The sequence below is a fragment of the Polistes canadensis genome, unplaced genomic scaffold (assembly GCF_001313835.1).
Source record: "Polistes canadensis isolate GaletaPanama2010 unplaced genomic scaffold, ASM131383v1 scaffold_12, whole genome shotgun sequence".
Taxonomy (NCBI): Eukaryota; Metazoa; Arthropoda; class Insecta; order Hymenoptera; family Vespidae; genus Polistes; species Polistes canadensis.
In genome coordinates this window covers 285,323-306,102 of record NW_014569559.1, presented here as the reverse complement: position 1 = coordinate 306,102, position 20,780 = coordinate 285,323, and the positions used below count along the sequence as shown (strand labels likewise).

At 30.0% G+C, this 20,780-nt stretch overlaps 5 protein-coding genes across 9 annotated transcripts; 2 read left to right on the top strand and 3 right to left on the bottom strand.

Moving 5' to 3' along the window:
* The first annotated feature begins 97 nt into the window (after positions 1-97).
* LOC106793204 (casein kinase I isoform alpha-like) lies at positions 98-6,442 on the top strand. The gene is made up of 8 exons (XM_014759953.1): positions 98-200; positions 476-641; positions 733-930; positions 2,979-3,088; positions 3,195-3,417; positions 3,569-3,862; positions 3,954-4,242; positions 4,486-6,442. The coding sequence occupies exons 3-8, from the start codon at positions 799-801 to the stop codon at positions 4,494-4,496; spliced, it is 1,059 nt and encodes a 352-aa protein (XP_014615439.1). The 5' UTR covers positions 98-200; positions 476-641; positions 733-798; the 3' UTR covers positions 4,497-6,442.
* A 249-nt stretch (positions 6,443-6,691) lies between these two features.
* Positions 6,692-16,771, bottom strand: LOC106793203 (dynactin subunit 1). 5 transcript variants are annotated; one of them, XM_014759947.1, is made up of 20 exons: positions 16,477-16,771; positions 16,172-16,329; positions 15,685-15,717; positions 15,333-15,392; positions 14,570-14,714; positions 13,370-13,432; positions 11,754-11,891; positions 11,541-11,678; positions 11,201-11,440; positions 10,847-11,113; positions 10,652-10,768; positions 10,301-10,544; positions 9,930-10,212; positions 9,423-9,847; positions 9,105-9,335; positions 8,730-9,018; positions 8,449-8,644; positions 7,997-8,374; positions 7,742-7,903; positions 6,692-7,353 (listed from the first exon to the last, which is right to left on the bottom strand). In XM_014759947.1, the coding sequence occupies exons 1-20, from the start codon at positions 16,642-16,644 to the stop codon at positions 7,138-7,140; spliced, it is 3,951 nt and encodes a 1,316-aa protein (XP_014615433.1). In that variant the 5' UTR covers positions 16,645-16,771; the 3' UTR covers positions 6,692-7,137. The 5 variants fall into 5 exon arrangements, with proteins under 5 accessions (XP_014615433.1, XP_014615435.1, XP_014615436.1 ...); XM_014759949.1 differs by having other exon boundaries at positions 13,370-13,429; XM_014759950.1 differs by lacking the exon at positions 13,370-13,432.
* Positions 16,772-16,868: 97 nt separating this feature from the next.
* LOC106793207 (probable DNA-directed RNA polymerases I and III subunit RPAC2) lies at positions 16,869-17,641 on the top strand. The gene is made up of 3 exons (XM_014759958.1): positions 16,869-16,997; positions 17,090-17,190; positions 17,295-17,641. The coding sequence occupies exons 1-3, from the start codon at positions 16,980-16,982 to the stop codon at positions 17,503-17,505; spliced, it is 330 nt and encodes a 109-aa protein (XP_014615444.1). The 5' UTR covers positions 16,869-16,979; the 3' UTR covers positions 17,506-17,641.
* Positions 17,642-17,753: 112 nt separating this feature from the next.
* On the bottom strand, positions 17,754-19,037 carry LOC106793206 (40S ribosomal protein S2). The gene is made up of 3 exons (XM_014759956.1): positions 18,962-19,037; positions 18,369-18,720; positions 17,754-18,281 (listed from the first exon to the last, which is right to left on the bottom strand). The coding sequence occupies exons 2-3, from the start codon at positions 18,717-18,719 to the stop codon at positions 17,787-17,789; spliced, it is 846 nt and encodes a 281-aa protein (XP_014615442.1). The 5' UTR covers position 18,720; positions 18,962-19,037; the 3' UTR covers positions 17,754-17,786.
* A 225-nt stretch (positions 19,038-19,262) lies between these two features.
* Positions 19,263-20,508, bottom strand: LOC106793215 (transcription initiation factor TFIID subunit 12). The gene is made up of 3 exons (XM_014759978.1): positions 20,002-20,508; positions 19,733-19,925; positions 19,263-19,650 (listed from the first exon to the last, which is right to left on the bottom strand). Exons 1-3 carry the CDS (start codon positions 20,251-20,253, stop codon positions 19,523-19,525), a joined length of 573 nt encoding a protein of 190 aa, XP_014615464.1. The 5' UTR covers positions 20,254-20,508; the 3' UTR covers positions 19,263-19,522.
* Positions 20,509-20,780: the final 272 nt, after the last annotated feature.

Genomic DNA, 20,780 nt, shown 5'->3' with positions numbered 1-20,780 from the left:
ATATTTTTTTATTATAAAAATAATAATGTAATAAAATATATAAGAAATAGAAAGGAAATGTAAAGTTTTGAAAAATATGCGTTAAAAATAAGTACTCGGCGAATGGTAGGTACGCTCCTGATGGGGAGTTTGCAACTGCGTATTCAAGCGAACTACTTCATGCAGTCAAATTTGTAGAAGCAGATTAAAAAGGCGTAGAGGTACTTAGTAGAACTTTAATCTATTATTAGAGTTGCTAATTTAGGGAAAAATGTTAAATAAGTGTTTAAGATAAAATGATAGATGTTAGAGGAAAGAAGCAAGTGTTTTGAGCAGCGCTTTCTCCTAGCTCCCCTCTTCTCTCGTTCTCGCCTCGTCTATCCCTCTTTTCCTCTGGCACATTAACTGTTTCTCTCTCTTTCTTTCTTACTCTCGTTGTTCGTGACGCATCGTATCCCCGCAACATCGGTTCACAGTTACTTCGTGCTGCTTCTAGGTTTAAGCGAAAGGGAAAATATCGACGGGGCTGGTGGGGTATATCGTGCCAGCAGTGATTTTTCCTACAATATTCCGACGTTCACCACGGAATAAAGGAAATTTCGTATCCCAAACGCCTTCGTGGCACGTAGGAAACGTCAAGACGTCACTAAATATCATCAGGCGTAAGCTAAAAAGCTCTGATCTGAGAGCTACGATATTCCAACGGGAGTTTCGGATCGAGTCAAACTTCCTGTTACTTTTCCCTTTTCCTAGGACTGTGCGCAGGGGGAACAGGAAAGCGTTGTTAAACTAAAGAGACGTAAAGAAGCCACGGGTGACATGGCGTCGGCGGTGACGCTGGTAATGGGGAAGAGCGATTTTGTGGTGGCTGGAAAATATCGACTCTTGAGGAAAATCGGTTCGGGTTCTTTTGGCGATATTTATCTTGGTATCAACATCGCTAATGGCGAGGTAAGAAAGACCATTTCATTTCTGATGGTATCTCATAGTATATACATTACTCCCTTACATTATTTCCACATCTTTTTCTTTTTTTATTATTTTTTTTTTTAAATACCCTACTTTCGATATCATTCTTACTATATTTTTTCTTTCTTTTTTTCCCCCCTTTTTTCCCTTTTTCTACCTTTTCCTCTCTTTTTTTTTTTCAATTTCACGATGTAGATGATTATATTCGTCGATAAATTAAGTCGATACCATACATAGGTTTTTTTTCGATTGTGCAGTAATGTTCGATCAACACTTATGTCTCTGTCTAAATAAAAAGAGATAAAACTATAAATAGATTAACGAGGTTTATGTAATAGAGTAGAATAGATATATCTTTTAAATATTTATCATAACTCTAATATCTCGCGAATTATTTTTTTTTTTATAAGGCCTTTAAAAGGTATGCAAAACATTGAAATAGTCTTTTAAATATAATAATTAAATTTTATAGGTAGTATATGAAAAATATTGGAGCAGTTGTAATGATAAATTCAATCAATTCAATCTATTTAACTTGAAATGATTCTACTTGATTGATTCTTAACTCTATCAAAGAAATTTCAAATAAATTCTTAAAAGATTGCTAGTAGTAGATCTTTAATTAATTAACCATACAGAATATCTCTTTTTATATAAAAGAAAAAGGTGTTTTCTTGTTTCATATATTAATATATTTTTTTATAGTTTCAGGAAAATGTTTTGAATCTATTTATATAAACTTAAATGTTTTGCAAATAAATAAAACGTTATAATAATATTTTTGACAGATATGCAATAAACAAATATTAAACAGTACAAATGTCTATTAACCTAATGATAAATCGTAGTAGCTAGAAATATAACTATATTTAGGTATAAAAGTTAAACAATTAGTATCTTCTGTAATTGTTTTGAACGTATTCGAAATATTTTTTAGTGGTCATAAAAAATAATGCAGATAGATGATAAAGTTAGAGAGAAATTCTTCTATAAAAATATAGGTTATACTACGTTGTTCTACTGCAAAGTAAAATCATACAAAAATAAATCAACGATATATGCTACTTTTCAATGCTAACTACTACTATAACTTATAAGAATGAAAATAGTTTAATTTAATGTATATATTGTTTGTTATTGCGAGTACTTTAAATATGACTGTAGTTTGTATTTTCTTTCTTTCTGTAGTTAATATTTCATTAATTTCTCTCTTATATCATGTATAAATTATTGCATAGCTATAAATGATTGTAGTACCGATTCCTACTTAGACTTTTCTATTCGACGACTCGTTGGGTCGAATAATTTCGGTGGACAAAGAAAGCAAAATATTCTTTCAGGGTAAGAGTAGTTCGTAAATATAGATTCGGACATATTAGATGCTTCTTTCTTAACTTGCGATTGTTTTTCTCGGTAAAAGAGAGTCAGTTTGAAATGTGAAACAGACGTATTCAAAAGCGTACGATTTTATAGTATTTTTAGCTTCAAGACTATCACGTATTTTCACTTTTGACTTGCAACAGAAATTTTACTTCTAATTACAAAATTGTAAATAATATAGATTAAGGAAAAAACATTTCACATCGCGAATACTCGTCAAATTCGTTTTTTACTATTATCATTGCTTTTCTTGCTGATATTTACAGTAACGAGAGTTATATTAGGGGACGATATATTTTGCTAAAGCTTCTTGCAGTCTTCATAAAAAATTGTTCCTATAAATGCCTCGGTAGGAAATTCAAAACTAAACGTTTGTCGAGTAAAGCAATATGATCTCTACTTAGATATCTTAATATAAGATTAGTCATATTTCATTTTCCGAATTGTATGGCCATTATATTTTATCAGTTGTACGTCATCAATTCTATTCTAAACAATAAACAAACAGAAGCATAAAGAAAAACGTTACGACGACAGACTGTATTTGTAAATATTTCAAAATATTGAAGTAATTAAAAAATCTAACTTCGCAGAATATGTTATGATCTTGTGGTTTTTTTCTTCTTTTTCTTTTTCTTTTTCTTTTTTAGGAAGTTGCTGTTAAATTAGAAAATGTGCGTGCACGACACCCTCAATTGCTATACGAATCAAAATTATACAAAATATTACATGGTGGTATAGGAATACCGCATATACGTTGGTAAGAATTACGTTTATATACTGTATATGAAAAAAAATGTAACATTTGATAATCTTGAAGCGTTTTTAGGATCAATAAGATTGAAAAATTATATTTTAATCGATAGGTATGGAACGGAACGCGAATACAATGTCCTCGTTATGGATCTCTTGGGACCATCCCTAGAAGATCTTTTTACTTTTTGCTCTCGAAGGTTTACAATTAAAACGGTTTTAATGTTGGCAGACCAGATGATTGGCAGAATCGAATTTGTTCATTGTAAACACTTCATTCACAGAGATATAAAACCAGATAATTTTTTAATGGGCATCGGCCGTCATTGTAATAAGGTAACATATTCTCACATCATATGGGTATTTCGATAAATACTCTGTAGGATAGGTAATTCGATAAAATCTATTGTTTATTATTTTAAATGTCTTCTCTTCTCCGGATAAATCGAATAAAAAATACGAGTGCCTTTTGCAAAATCTGTTTCAGCTGTTTCTCATTGATTTTGGACTAGCTAAGAAATATAGAGATAGCCACTCGAGATTGCATATAGTCTATCGAGAAGATAAAAATTTAACAGGCACGGCAAGGTATGCCTCCATCAATGCTCATTTAGGCATTGAACAAAGTCGTCGGGACGACATGGAATCGCTTGGATATGTACTTATGTACTTTAATCGGGGATCATTGCCTTGGCAAGGTCTAAAAGCTGCAACTAAAAAACAAAAGTATGAAAAAATCAGTGAAAAGAAAATGTCCACGCCCGTAGAAGTTTTATGCAAGGCATGTTTCCAAATTTATCGATGAAATAATAATCTCTTTTTATACATTTACAAATTTACTTGGTATGGCTAAATTGATTTTTAATCAATAGGGATTTCCTGCTGAGTTTGCGATGTATCTAAATTATACACGAGGATTACGTTTCGAAGAGAGCCCAGATTATATGTATTTACGTCAGCTTTTCCGTATACTTTTCCGTACGTTAAATCATCAGTACGACTATACATTTGACTGGACAATGTTAAAGCAGAAAGTAACAAGCACGTGCGTGAGTCTCAATGGCGGTACATCTGGAAATACACACGGTCGAGTTGGAGAAACCATTCAAACGCAAGTACAAGGTGGAGTTCAGCCATCTGCTAAATCTAACGCTCCAGCAGGTAACAACAAATTTTCATATAAGTGCTGGACTATAGTAGAATGTTTTCTGCTGGAAATATTTTAATATTTCGTATTATTAAAAGAAAATGTACATTTTAAACATTCTCTGACGTGAGCATACTAAATTTCAAGTAGATTTGTATAAAGTTGGAAGAATATAATTATACGAAATATTTAAATACATTAAGTATTTTGTTTGGGTCTGTATAATAACTATGCGATCATTGAAAAAATGATCATAGGAGGACGTTAAAGCTGTGGCATTTAACTATCGTCAACCCCACTTATGATCAGAAGTATCTCAAACAAGGTGAACAAGTTGATCAAAATTTTTGTCCGAAGAGTTATATCAAGCGGTTCTCCAGTCCAGGAAGAGAGAAAGCTAATGACCGCGGCGGAACTTCGGAGTTTATAAAAGTGAAAAAATATATATAATGCACGATTATGGATGAGAAAAGAACAAAACATTATAATGATTTAACCCTTTTAGACTTGTTGGTATTATGCATCTACCATCAAGGTGATTTTTTATTTATTATTTTTTTCCTTCATTCGATTATTCTTATGTAGAAAATGTAAAAAAAAAAAAGAAACAAAGAAGTATGCTTTCAAAGGGTTAAGTACTTAGATTTTCGATGAAACCATCTCTTTCTCTTCGAGTTAAGCATCCATAGAAAATTGACTAAACGTGGCTTGTCCCATTATTTTGATAACTGGTTTATTTCATTGATTATCATTACAATAAAGATATTGATTACCCGAAGATCTTGTTAGAAAGTGCACATATATAATATGAGAATCCAATGCATTCTTTTCGAGGAAAGAAGGAGAGAACATCTTTTATGAGACCACATTTGAATGATCGCTCGAGTAAATCGTTATAAAAATTTTGTATTTACTCTACAAATAGAAAACAAATACAAAAATAGCTGAAAATTTATTTTGCAAAATCACAAAAGCATTACTTTGTGTACTGAAAAATAAGTACAGAAATTGCTTCCTATATTTTTTTTTTGTTCCCAATATGTAATACGAATATAGTGTGAATGGGCTTTTGCGAGAAATGTTAATATTTTTCTTACCTCAAATAATATGTCAATAAAATTGTACTAAAATACATTAATATTAAGACAACAATAGTTGCATATTTTCTTGAGATATGCTATACGATTTCAATTAGAGGCAAAACAAAAGGATATTAACTTTGTCTAATATTATTATAGTTAGCTCTCTTTCTTTCTGTCATCGGCGTATTTGATCGAAAGCAACAGTGATATATAATGGTATTACTGAAAAAAGAATGTTATTTGTTGTAGACTTGTTGCAGATTCAATTATTAGTCTGCCTGGATTAAATTAGAAATATTAAGTTTGTAATCGTATTATTCATTTAATATTTTTTTCTAGACAACGAAGAAAAATAAGAGATGATTAATTTCTTGCATAGTTTTATGTGGATGAATCTATGCAATTATAGTTTATGTTTACTATTATAACATAAGCTTTGCATTATATAACTTTAATTTACTATTCATCAAATAACTATCGACTTGAATTGATCGTTATCGTTGGTGAATTGGTCTTTTTTTTAGTTTTCATAAAATTGCCTGATACAAAATTCTACGGCATACAATAGATAATCGATCGTTAGAATCTGGAAACGGTCATTATTACGTTTCTATTATAGATCCTTATTTCAAAAATAAGATACTTGGATATTCTTAAAACGTCGCAATATTCATAGATAATAATAAATTCGAAATATTTGTTTTTTTTTTTCGTTTACGTTAACTAAAATCATATTTCAAACACTATGGTTTAATTTTTAAAATATATATCCTGACGATTGCCTTTGACAAAATTGTAATCATATATCATCATTGATACCAGTGTTATCGTGTCTTCGAGGTGGAAGAAACTTTAAAAAATAGCTAATATTATCGTGACTCGCGATGCGAAAACAACGTTAGTTGCATATATAGATTATATTGTTCCATTACCTGTGGGAAATCCAATACAAATGGGCAAAAAACATTAATCATCATTAAGTGAGAATGTGCATAATTATTACTGAAAAAACTAAATGTGTATGATTAATCATTAGTGGGAGGTATAAATGAAATCAATAGTGTGTATGGTTATAAAACAAGAAAACGAATGCGCGAATGTGTAAGTTAATAAATAAATAATGATATATGCACTTATTATTGTCTCTGGTGTATATACATATTTGTGCGTGTGCGTATGCAATGAAATCGTGACAGTAACATTAAGTACGACATACTTTAATGCATAACAATGAGAAAATACATTAACATTATTGCTCCTTTTACCTCTATAAATAAATACTGAAATATTGTATTATACTTACTGTTTAATTGTATCTTTAATTTTTAAAGAAAATATCTAGTTATTTTCATCTTTTAGAATTAGATAGTGCCTTTTTTGATTTTTCTTGCGTTTTTCAATATAATTTATTTTATATGTCTAAGATACAAAGAAAAATTTATGGCTACATTTTCATGCCGTATATGGGATAATATATTTTTCACATAGCAATTTCAAAATGATATAGTTATATTAATAAATTTACAATTATAATGAATAATACGATCATCTATAGCAGATCCCACCACATTATAACATATAAATACTAAGAAAGCTTGCAATCTTAATTACGACGAATTACTAAATTTGATCACAGCTTTATTCGCGCGTGTTATGAAATTAAAGTTGCAATATATAAATCTTATTTGTACAAAATAAATTAAAGTTTCCATTAGAATAATAATACAAAATAGATATTAATGATAATATAAAAAGAACATATATAAACAATACGTTACGTCCAACATATTCGATTTTTTAAAAGAACAAAACAATTCTAATACAAATTTAATAACATACAAGAGTGTGAACTTGTCGAAGTTCATTTTTTCCTACAACGATAGTATGTGTTTTTTCTGGACCACTGTAAGGAATACTTATCTGTGCTGCAAGAATTTGATTTTCCTGCATTGCTGTCGTCATTTCACGATTTGGAAATACAGCAAATTGAGCTTCAGCCCTTCCACCAACGTTTCGTTTGACTGCTTCTTCGCGTATTTCTCCCTGGTAACATTAATTTATTAATATTAATAATCGACGATTATACGAATAAAAACTAAACTTACAAGGCGAGAGCTAAGTTGAGAAGACACCAATTTTTTTTTAAATTATACACAGTTGTTTGCAGCTTTATGGTTTTCTACACTGTTAGGCTCTAAACTTTTCACAACATCATGTATATTTTTCTATAATTTCTTTTTTGTTAAATTAAACTGTAAAAAATTTATTTTTTTATCTAAAACGAGCTGATATATAAGAATGAATATGAGACTTCTCCATTCGTTTTCTTGGAAACGGTTTAGTATTGGGTCTTATTGATTGCACACTGTGTAGAATTTAAACAAAAATTGATGTTTTGTTAATTTAACTCTTCTCTGGTTAAATAACTTACTGCCAATCTATCAGCCTTTTCTTTGTATTGTTTAATCAGTAATTGTCGCTGCAATAATTGATATATAGGTTTCGATTTTTCGAGTACTGGTGTTTTTACTGAAGATATTTTATTACGTGTCAAATCGGGTACCGTAGGGAACGTTATTATATTGTGGATATCCTGAAAAATCATTTCAAAATCAATAAATTCGATTACTCTTTCCGTTCCAAGCAGATAAAAAATAGCATTTAAAAGTGCGAATTTTTCACTTACTTTTAGAAGACTGTTTGTTTTCCTTTCTAACTCATTGATGTTTGCATCTGTAGTTTCCGGATTTTTCGTAGATATTAACGGTTTTAGACTTTCCAGTTTTACACGTAATGCATCGGACAACAATTTTCTTTTCTGCAGGTGCTCATTGTTTAGAGCTTCTTTGAGTAATGTTACTTCTTGCATTAACAATTTATCGTTTGCAGTTTGAATTCCAGCTGCTATGAACGAGGAACTTCCTACTGATATATCTGCACCAGATGTCGATATCATCGTCTTTTTCCCAAACGATTTTAACTTTTCTTTTAATTGTCCTCTTTCAGTTTCCAAACTGTCAATATCAGTTTGAAGATGATCCATTGTTTCTTCGAATTCTTTCTCCTAGTGTAGAGAAAATATTTACACTTTAACAACATTCGCAAATTTTGATCAAAAAAATTCTTACTGACAAGTACCTTCCGTTTAAGTTGATTCTGCGCTTCTTCTAACTTTCTTGTTAATTTTTCTACATTTAATTCATGCTCGTGTTGTTGCGTCGTTAATTTCTTCTCGGCTAATTCTTTTCTTAAAGTCATTTCAGATAGCTCTTCTTGTTTCTCTCGTAACGCTATTCTTGCTTCGCGTATATCGCTATCTCGTGCTTCCAGTTTTCTAATAATTCATATTTTTTATATATTAATATTTCATATTTTTGTTTTTCATTATTATTGGACATTGTTTAAAAACAATAAATTACCTGCTGAGTATTTTAGTTTCCTCTGCTTCCTTTCTTGCTATTTGAGCCATTAAGAATATAGGCGCTACTGTTTCATTAGCTTCTTGTTGATGTGAAATAGACCCTGTCATCGCTAAATCGTTTTCACATTCTGTCATTCTTTGTGCCAAATTAGCTGCAAACTGTTGCATGATCGTTAAACTAGATTTTATTGTTGCCACTGGCCCCATATCTTCAGTATCATAGACTTTCTCACTAGCCATAGCAGCTATATCTTTTAATTTATCGGCTGCAAGACCTGTATCCAAGTCTAATCAAACATTTCATCATTAGATCATTTGTTAATTCTTTTTATATAATATTTTTATATTGTCATTTTTGTAAATAAATACTCACCTCCGTTTGTAACAATAGCTTGCAATGCACTTTTTAATAAAATTTGTAATGTTTTCATAATTTTTACAGAAGCTTGATAGCATATAAATAATTGATTGCTATAATCTTCATCTAGTCCTAAGTTTGCGCTTATTAAACTTCCGGTATGATCTCGAGGAACACGTCTTCTAGCTGACTTCAAGTGCTGCTGTATTACTTCACAAGTTGTTTCAGCATATTGACAGAGAAGTCCTATATAAAGGAAATCCAATTGTAAATGAAAGTAAAACAACATATATAATGTTTATAAAAATAAATCTCTCTCTATATGTGACAAACCTATATCGCCAGTGTCTCCTTGAATGAGAACTTTTATAGCTGCAGCATCGGTTGCAATGGCATCGCAAGCACTACCTAAACTTCTAGTTCCATTAACGACTAAGCGAGCTTGATTAATAGATACACTTCCTCCAAATAATATCGAAAACATTGTAGAGAAATATTCGCAACATTTTTCAACTGCATCCACGGAAAGATTTTCATCTAACTGATCTCTTTTGGCTAATGCAATTAAAGAGTCCACTGATTTTTCTTGCACTACCATTTCTGGGAATGCAGCTCCTACTTTAAGCAATGCTTCCGGACTGCACACATTTAAGGCAGATTCGAAACATCCTAGAGTAGTTTGCAAGGCATACATGCACGCACAAAGACGTGATCGGAAAGCATACTGTTCAACGGAATGGCCTTTTATTACGCTCACTCTGTCAGAAATATGATAGTAAAAGTCTTACATTAGTAATAATCAGAAGCAATGGAATATTGTATTAAGCGATATATTCTTACCTGTCAATTTTATCAGTCGAATTGTATTTATTTCTTACTTGTGAAATCAATATCTCTGTTTTACGTATCATACGTGGGATAAGTAAAAGAGTTAGGATTGCGTCATGATCGCCACCGCGTGCTAAAAACGCAGGAGACATGAACGAAAGTAAGTAATGTACGTGACTTTCAGCTTCCTCCGCATCTAATCGTCGTATTTCGAGATCAACAGCTTTGGTTTGCGCTCGACTCTCCGCAAAAGTTTTTTGGAAATCTAATATTTCGGCCAGCTGCTGTTCTGCACCTAGAATATAGATAAATAGTTTTCAAATATAATATACCTTACGTTTATTTTTAAGTAACCTTAATTGATATAAATCTTATAAATCAACCTCGTGTAATAGATTTAGTTGATTCTGTCGTCTGTACTCGTTCTTGCAATTGCAAACATTGCTCTTGTAATTGATGCGTAAGCTCTCGGAACTTTGTTATAGTTAGTTCACGATCTGCTAATGTTTCTAAAGCCGCATCACGATGTCGATGAGCATCACGAGCTGATCCAAGAGCAAGATCTAATTCCTCTCTTAATTCTAATTCCAATTCTTTAGAAGATTCAGCAAGTTGATCAGACATGTCCTAACAAAAATTAAAATAAATTTACTTATTCTATTCAATAACATTATTAATATTATTATTAAATTAAAATTCTGTATAAATTCATAGATATATGTAGTAAGTTCTACCTGTAAAGCTTCTAGATCTGCAACAGCTTCTTCAAGTTCCGTAACTTTTTGTTCTAAGGCCATTTTCTTTTCACCTAACACTTCTACCATTTCTTCAGCACCTAATGCTGCATCAACCTATACACACATATATTATTCATTAGTAATAATTATATCTTTTTTCTTGAATCCCTACATTATAAAAATGAAATATACTTGTTCTTGTAAATCTGCTATCTGATGTTCCATTTCCTCAACGCGCGAAGACAATTTTTCCTTAGTACGTCCTAATTCCAAGATTTCTGATTTCTTTTGATCCAAATCTTTTTGAAGTTTTTGAAATTCATGTTTCTCATGTGCTGAGAGATCACGCATTCTTACAAGTGTTTCACGCAATCTACTATTCTGTTGTTCTAATTGCTTTACCTCATAACTCGATACATTTGTAGTTGATCCTCCTCCTCCTCCTCCTCCTCCTGATGCCTACATTTTACAATAAATTTCTAAATCTTATCTATTCACATAATAATCATAAAAAATAGCTGCATTAAAATGTAAATTTTGTAATACCCTTTCTGACATTTCATTACGAAGAATTTCCAAATCAAGCGTTTGTTCCTCTAATTTTTCTTTCAATTGTTCCAATTCTATCTGGAGCGTTTCAGCCTTTTCTTCTGCCATTTCTTTATCTAATGTTGCCATTTCTACAGTTTCTGCAAGATCTGCCATTTCATCTTGATATTGCTCTCTGGCTGCTTGTGCCTCCCTAGCTTCTTGCTTTGCTCGTTGAAGGTCCCTCTGAAGACTGGCCTTAAAGCAAAGAATATAAATATAATTTTATAAATAAATATTGTATATATAAAATATATATTTATTTTAGATTCATTTTGGAGATTTATCTATTACATACTTGGCTTTCCATAACTTTTACTTTAAATTCAAGAAGTTGTTCAAACTGAAGTTTGGTTTTTTCAAAATCTTTCATTCTCTCTTTGTCCTGTATCCGCTTCACTCTTAATGTTTCTACTTTTTCGTTCAAATCGCGCACCTAAACAATTCAATGCAATATTTTAAAAAGAGTTTTATTTTTACATATATATATATACATATAAATATAATATACCTGAGCTTTTAAATTCTCATTTTCTTGCATAAGTTGTAGATGCGTTAGTTTTTCCTCCACTAAATTAGAGGCTGCAGCTGAACCAGCCATTACTTGACCAGGAACAAATTGGGGTTTCAGAGTTTCAACAAAGCCTGTCTAAATTATAGAGAAAAGAAGTTCAAATGAATGTTTTGCTTATACTTGGGTGTTTTTTTTTTATTATCACATTAAATATCTAATATTATCTAAAATGTATGTTCAGATCATTTAGGCCTAAGTAGCAGCACAACATACAATTATTCAAGATAATTTGTAAATAGTGCAAGTATAAAAGTGATGAAGTATTTTAGAATATTGTGTTAATAGAAAAAAACACCCACTAAACTCTAAATGAAAGATCAATATTTCTATGGTCAATATCTGCATCTTATATCTAATTATTCTTTTTCGTATAAAATTTATTTGTTTTTTATTAATATTTATTTATTGAGCAAAAGAAAAGAAAATGATCCAGGCATGATGATATAACAATAAATGATTCTATAGATTTAAGATGCAAATATGTGAACTCTTGTGTTTAACGATATGTTTTTGCAAATGCAATCAGTAGAATTAGTTTCTTTTTGAAACGATTAATGAGATTAGTTATGACAATAGACACCAACAAGACATAACCCAGTTATGCCTAATGCCCTTTAAATTAATTATTATCATTCCTTTTTATTCCCATACAAGTTATAAAGTGTAAAGACATCCTATTAATAGGTCTTTAGGCACATCAGGGCTAAAGAAATGTTCTATCAATTCTAAAAAATATTTTGATTCCAAACAGGATGTACCTAAAGTCATCATTTATTTATTTTCTTTTATAACTCATAGTAGCATCTTCTAAGAGGATAATGACTTTTGGAACAGTCTGTACAATTGGTTTTAATGACATATTGCAGGCTTGCTATTCCTTCATAAAGTACAATAGTAGCTATTATGTCTATAATTTTTTTATTTTAAATATCTAATCCTATGACTATACTTAAAAAAAAGTAACTGGTCAAGCAAAATTACACCGTTGTATCATTTTGATGTTCGATAAATTTTAACAATAATGCTTGACATTATTATCACCATTTTTGCTATTATCATCATCATTATCATCACCACCACTACCACCACCACCACCACCACCACCACCATCATCATCATCATCATCATCATCATCATCATCATCATCATCATCATCATTATCATCATCATCATTATCATCATCATTATTATTATTAATAATATTATTATTTTGATTAAATTAAAGAAAAATAGGTTGTTATGGTAAAATTTTAAAAACTGTTTAATTATAAATACCCCATCCTTGTGTATATTTACTATAAATCATCTAACCATCGTAAAACACAATCAACTAAGCGAATTAAAGAAAAATGATGAGTATGAAAAAGAATTAAATGAAATTAATATTATAATCTGTAAATACAAGAAAATCCATTAAAGTGCAATAATAAAATTGTTATGGCCATGTGTTATGATCATGAATATTGTTGACATACAACTAGTATGAGAAAGTACAGGGGCAGAAAGGTGATGTGTTAAGTACTGAGACATTACAATTAATTAGTATTAATTACATTATTGTGATCATCTTGGGCCTTTGGCTTTTTGCCGGAAGGTGAGCTCGTGCTAGGGGACTTCTGAAACACGTATGTGCATTCCTTTAAACTTGTCCTCGTGATATACAGTTGTCAAAATGCTTCAATGTTAGACCATTTGAAATTCAAATTCTCTGACCATATGAAAGCACATGCATGGAAATCTATACTTATTTTATTACTGTTGAATCACAGGGTAAAATATGTATACTGTAGTTATGATTAATATACAATTAATTTACAGAAAAACACAAATTTTCAAATGTAAATTTATTTATTAATGGGATGTAAAATTATTTGACCAGATATTTTGTATTATTATTCAAACTTTGTTTCTTATCGCAGTGGCGGGGAACCTACTATCCAGTGAATTATTAGTTACAAATCGACAAATCAATACATGATTGTCAATAAATTTGTATACAAAATATATATGGTATTTATAATGAGCTAAATAGACATAAAATATATATATATATATATATATATATATATTATTTAGTTTAAAAGCAAATTCAATATAAAAATAATATGTAATAGTTTGTGCTAGAAATGATTTTGGATGTACTGTGTGATAAAAAGTTTCATAACAGTGACTTGTGAGTACAGAAAGATAATGTAATTGCAAAATTTTATGCAAAAAAATAACGAATATAATATATTCAAATACCATATCTTTTCCCCATTTCTCATTCTCTTTCTCTCTCTATGTGATTCTTTTAGAAATTAGAACCTAAGTTGTGGAAGATGTTAGTTGACGTATGTTACTTTCAAGCTGGTCAAATTAAAAATATTTTTAAACAAATAGAATAAATTATTAGAAAATATTTAATAAAACATTTAATAGTAATTTTGTGTTAAGTGTATATGCCCCTGATTAGACAATTAATTAATTAGAACAATAATATTTTCTTCTTACTACCACTGCTACACATCTGTCACTGTACTTATAACAACGTACAAACATATTTGAAGACTTTGAATTCAGTTTGGAAAAAGTTGCAACTAAATATATTATAATTAAAAAGACATATATTGGAAAGATTTCCCACCTCTGCCTAATTAAATGTATTAAATGAATTGTTCTTTACATATAAAGCATATTTTAGTTTAGACACTCCAAGCTATATATAACTTATACCATTGGTAGTGTTCATTTTTATATTAATTAATTAATACCTCGATAAATGATGCTCGTTTAGTTGTCGTGGGAGCTGGTATGAGTGTTTCGCCACCATCTTTACGCTCATGCAGAGATCCTGGCACATTTTCAGTGCATGAGGTATTGAACTGTGTTTTACTGCCAACCAAAGATAATCGAGAACTATAACAAATAATAATATTTGTAGTATATACATCAAAATATATACATAATATATATTCACTATACATTTGTAATCCCAAATATAAAAATTTAATTTGATAATTAATAAGAATAATTACAATGCAGACCAATAGTGAATGCAGCTAAAAATGTATCAAACAAATATTGGTATAAATAAATATATATAGAAGCTTCAGTTGTGTCTATAAATATATTAATTAATTTATCTACAATTTATATATCTAAACATCTCTTTTCATTCAAAAATAAAATAAAAATCTAATGACTATTTCAATTAATAATGTGCTTAACAATGAACATAAATGTAAATAATACAAAAAAATAAAGTAATCATATCCATAAAATTAATAAAAATAAATACAAAATGTTCAATTTAGATAAGAATAAAAAGTAATGGATTTCATGATTTACGTGAATAATAATGCATGCACTGTCTCCTTAGTTGATTACCAAAAATTTGAATGCTTTTAGTTATTTATTTATTTTAGGAGACCATGTATGCCTTATATTTTACATAGATAAAATATATCAAACTATATCAAATAATGGAAACGTTAAAATACAATAATTGAGACACTTCATTTTACAGTTCCTTACCCCGAAAGTCTGTCACTCTGTTGTCGGTTAATCTGTGCTGGAGATGTTTTTCTCCGTACTCTTTTGTGAGCAGCATATACATTTTAATGTTACATTAATATATCCAAAAGGGTAATTAGTATTATAATTGGTGTAAATTGTTTTGCAAATAGTAATATAAAAATACGTGCAATGAATTTTATGATATAATGAATATGTAATAAATTTTATGTTTATAATAGTAAAATATAGGTGAATCCTGTATGATGTAAAACTTTAATGATATTCTTTAAAGACTTTAGATTTGATATGCTAGTTAAGAAATCGAATATATAATAATGGAATTTATTTTAAAGTGCAGATATAAACTTACGCTGTAGGTTCATTCCTTCGACGCATACTCATGCTAGCATAAAAAAGACAAAGCTTTATCCTTATTATATAAAGGTAAATAAAAAATTATTTGATTAAAGAATATAACAAGATTCAAGAATAAAAAGTGTGCTCTTATGTTATACGATTAATAATTGAACTATCTACACATTTGATTACATAAATCTATGTATGTTTCTATAACTACTTGGGGAATTATATCATACATATACAAACATGTGCAGATATCCATATAAACACATTTCTATCATATAAAAATTAATCAGGGATAGTATACAGCATAGGGCACCTAAATATAAGTTTGATTGTCGAATGATGAATTTATCTTCATAAATAGAATGGAATATTTTAGACAAAAGTTATTTGATTTATAAGAAGAAATATAAAACGTGAAATATAGTTTTTGCATATATATATCATAATATTTAAATTGTATTAGTAAATAATAAAAATGTAAAAGCGCAAACCTATTAAGACGGCTTCTAGCTCTGACTGCGCTGCCTTCATCAGGTGTTGTAGCACTGCTACCTGCCGAAGATGGACTGGCAAGATCTGTTCTATTACCAGATTCATCCAACAGGATGATTTGTGTTTGTCGTACAAACATTCCATGATTATCTGGACACTAATAACATCAATATAGAATACTAAAATATGTTAATAATATTAACTTAAAGTAACAATAATATTAGCAATATTACTTTCATATAAATCTTATAAAAAGTAACTGTACGATTTGTACATATTAAGATAATAGATAAATAATAAAAACCTTGAAATATTGCTGTCCTTTGACAGTGCCATTATTTTTTCCCTTTGGTTCATCAAGTATTACACCAATCCATTTTCCAGTTGCAAATGTGGGATAACCAATATAAGCAATTATACCTTGACAATCTTTACCGGGTATTTCAACGCGTTGACCGACTTTGTATGACATATTTATTCAGAATTTGTAAAATCAATGTTTTATTGTTAATCACCTGCTGTTTTTAATAAGACTCAACCATATCTACCACTACTAGGCAGTTAAAATTTTCAACCCCTCTTTTCACAATCACTTTTGTAAAAAGGAACTATATCAAATTTCTAGAAACTAGAAGATTTTCGCATTTATTTGATGGTATTATTATAGGTGGTGTGACGATCGACGTATCGTAAAATTCGTTGGAATACTGCATGTCTAACCAATATCGTATTCAAAGTAAAAAATATAAACGCGTGTTCTGACTGTTCATTTAATATAAATATATTACGTGAAATCGCGTGGCAAGAATGGGACGACTTGTAGTGGTATAAAATGCAAAAATATTTATTAATTTATATATTGTTTTTAACTCAATAAAATAAATATTTTCTACTAATATTATATTTATTTGTGGCAGCTTGCTGGCGATCAAGTACATGGAGAAAAGTCCAGAACTTTTATATTTTCAAATGAAGGTCATACATTGGGAAATGCATTACAAAATATAATAACTCAGTAGTACGTATTTTGAACAGCTATGTTGCTTAAATATTAAAGCAATATTCATCGGAAATAATTATTGAATATTTAAAAGTTATTTATCTTTATTTTTTTTATTTTAGTGCTGAAGTGACATTTTGCGGATATACTGTACCTCATCCAGCAGAAAATAAAATTAACTTCAGGATACAAACTAAAACAGGACGAGCCACAGATGTATTAAAACGTGGACTTCAAGATTTAGAAAAAGCTTGCGACCACACTTTAGAAGTTTTCAATCAAACATATAAACAATATAGAAGTTCCAAAAATCTGTCCTCAGAAAATACATAATATTATAGTTTAGTTTTTCTTCATATATTTGGTTGTAAATATTAATTTAAGGTTTTCTTTCACTTATAATTAGATAATTATGTTTGTAATCAAATAATGAAATAAGACTAAGTAATCTTACCATTCTGTTTTGAAAAGAGTTCTACTTGTTCATAAAATTTCGTTAAACATGAATAGTAGATCACAGTACACTATTCTGCATTAAAAATATAAGGCGAGGTGATACATGAAAATAATAACAACAGCAATTAAGAGGCTCTCATTGAATAAAAGTTTATTGTTTAAACGGCTTCGGCAGCTCGTTGACCTGCTACAGCTTTATGATGTTTTGACAAATAATCAGCATATTCTTGATATGGTGCTTTAAGCAAAGGCTGTTCATTCCATAGATCTGGTGTTAAATAAGCATAAGTCTTAGCTATAGCAGCATATGTTGCTTTAGCAAAATTACCCAGAGTGCAAGTAGACCCTCTGGCAGATGTATAACAATCTTCAATACCAGCCATTTGCAAAAGTTTTTTAGGAACAGGTGCTGACACAATTCCTGTACCTCTGGGTGCAGGGATCAAGCGCACTTGTACGGATCCACATTTTCCAGTAACTTTGCAAGGTACTGTATGCGGTTTGCCAATTTTATTTCCCCAATAACCTCTACGTACAGGTACTACAGAAAGTTTGGCTAAGATAATAGCACCTCGGATAGCAGTAGCTACTTCTTTGGAGCACTTTACTCCTAAGCCAATATGACCATTGGTGTCTCCGATAGCTACAAAGGCCTAGAAAATTTTCAAGCAATCATTTAACTTATAACATTAAAACAGAATAAACCAAAAAATATGGAAATAATCGTGTAATGTTCTTACCTTAAAACGGGTACGTTGACCTGCTCTGGTTTGCTTCTGGACTGGCATAATCTTCAGAACTTCATCTTTAAGATCAGGTCCAAGAAATTTATCAATGATTTCATATTCTTTAATAGGTAAAGAAAAGAGGTAAATATGTTCTAAAGACTGAATCTTTCCATCTCGAACTAAACGGCCCAACTTGGTAACAGGCATCCATTCTTTACTATCCTCTTTGCCGCGACCACGACCGCGTCCCCGTGCTCTTCCACCACGTCCTCTACCTCGAGGGCCTCCGCGATCTCCACCAGCACCACGAGTACCAAAACCTCCACGAAAACCTCCACGAGCGGCTGGAGCAGTGTCCGCCATTCTGTAATTAAATTCACATATCGAATTTAGGCAAAGACGCAAAGAACATAACCAACCAAATATACTTTAACACGTGGCGTTTTCAATATTTGCATTTTATTATTTCTACAACTTTTTTATTAATCAAATTTTAATAGAAATCGATCATAAATATTAAAGAAGTAATAACAAAAAAGTAATTCTACATTTAATATTGGATACATTTGTAAAAATAAGCTAATAAATAATAACGATATACTTACTTTAGTTCCTTTCAGTGACTATGATCACGAAGAAAGACACTTCCTGTTCTTGCAATGTTAGTATAATCGATTATATCGATATACGTTATTATTTCGATACATTCGATATATTCAAGTTCTCGAAGCGATCGACCAATAGGATTTCATATGCTTAGCATAATATATACCATTGTATATATTCTTGAAATTAAATATTATTTTAACCAATAATCTAATAAAATGTGATAAATTTTATTTATTTTATAGAAGAATTCTATATATAATTGTTATTTTTACGGAATATCTCTCTAAATAGGCTTAATTGATCTATAACAATGAGCTGTTTTTATTATTATCCGTAGTAAAAGATATAAAGTTAATGTTTCAATGTTCAAGTAGGAATAACGTGCAAGTAAATGTCATGAAAGGATGTAATTTAACAGTTATAATCTCATATTAATGTAATGGATCATATATTAACAATTCATATGCCAACACATGAATGTATATAAGTATAAAATTTTTGATTGAAAGTAAGCTACTATAATCTTTCTTTTTACATATATAGGAACCATAAGAAATTTAATATTTTTTAATGGATTTTCGTATTAGCGCCAGTCTTTGTTTGTGTGCTTCTGTTACCGTTGCTCTCTTGTATGGACGAACCTCGTCTGTACCGAAACCAGGTATCCACATGTTCCAATTTCTTTCTGTAAGTTCAATTAATATTATATAAACAAATGATATTATTAAATAATAAAAAGCACAATAAAAGTTTCCATATAAACTTACCTAAATGTAGTTGTACATCTTTGACTTCCACTGTATTTGCGTGACGATGCTTAGCTAAAAGACATGCTGCATTTACGGTTGTTTCTACAAAATCATCTGCTAATTGTAGAAGCATTTCCTCTACTTCTTCATCTAATTGTTCAGTTGGATCTACCTCTCTTACTAAATCTTGTAAACGTGTTTTGGTAAGGAACTAAAAGAATACATACAATTAGTATATTTTTATTACATTACCTTCATCCAAATGAATATTTTTTGAATAGGCATACTTGTGGAAAGTCATTACAAGAACTCGATACGGATGAATGCTGTGCTACTTGCTGTTTTGATGCTTGAGACGTATACTGAGATTGTTGATTTTGTGTTTGTTGTGATTGTAAAATGGGTACTGTGTTATTACTTTGTATAGTAGACATAACTGGTAACGTTTGATTAGTGGGACCAACAGATTGCAAATTTCCAAGAACAGGTGTTATATCAGATCCTGTACTAGTTTGTACAACAGCTGTTTGTTGTGACATATTCTAGATAATAGAATAATTTCTTTCATCTATCGTCGAAATGGAGACACGAACTCTTCCAAGGCTTAACATAAACAACTCTTTACCGCTATTTTGACAGACTTATAAAGGAACAATTTTCTATGGAAAGGAAACTCTAATATAAATTTATGTTACTACGATACGTTACAATGATTTACTGTCGTAAAAATTTTAGGTCGTTAGGTTTACAACCCTGATCGAGTAAAGTCGATCAAAAAGTAAACGGAAATAGGCATTGAATATACTACTATGGCGGTAAATTTAAATATTTCTAATATTATTTTGCATAAGATAATAATCATAAGTTCTTATTTCTATTATATATCGGTAGATTAATATTTATTAACGTTAAAAAATTATATATCAAAAGATATTTTATTAAATGTACAATTATAATATATTATACTTTTTATATATATTCACATATTTTATAAATATAAATAGATTTCTTAGATTAAATTTATCTAGAAAAAATCTATAGTTGATCGATATAATTCATTGGTTGG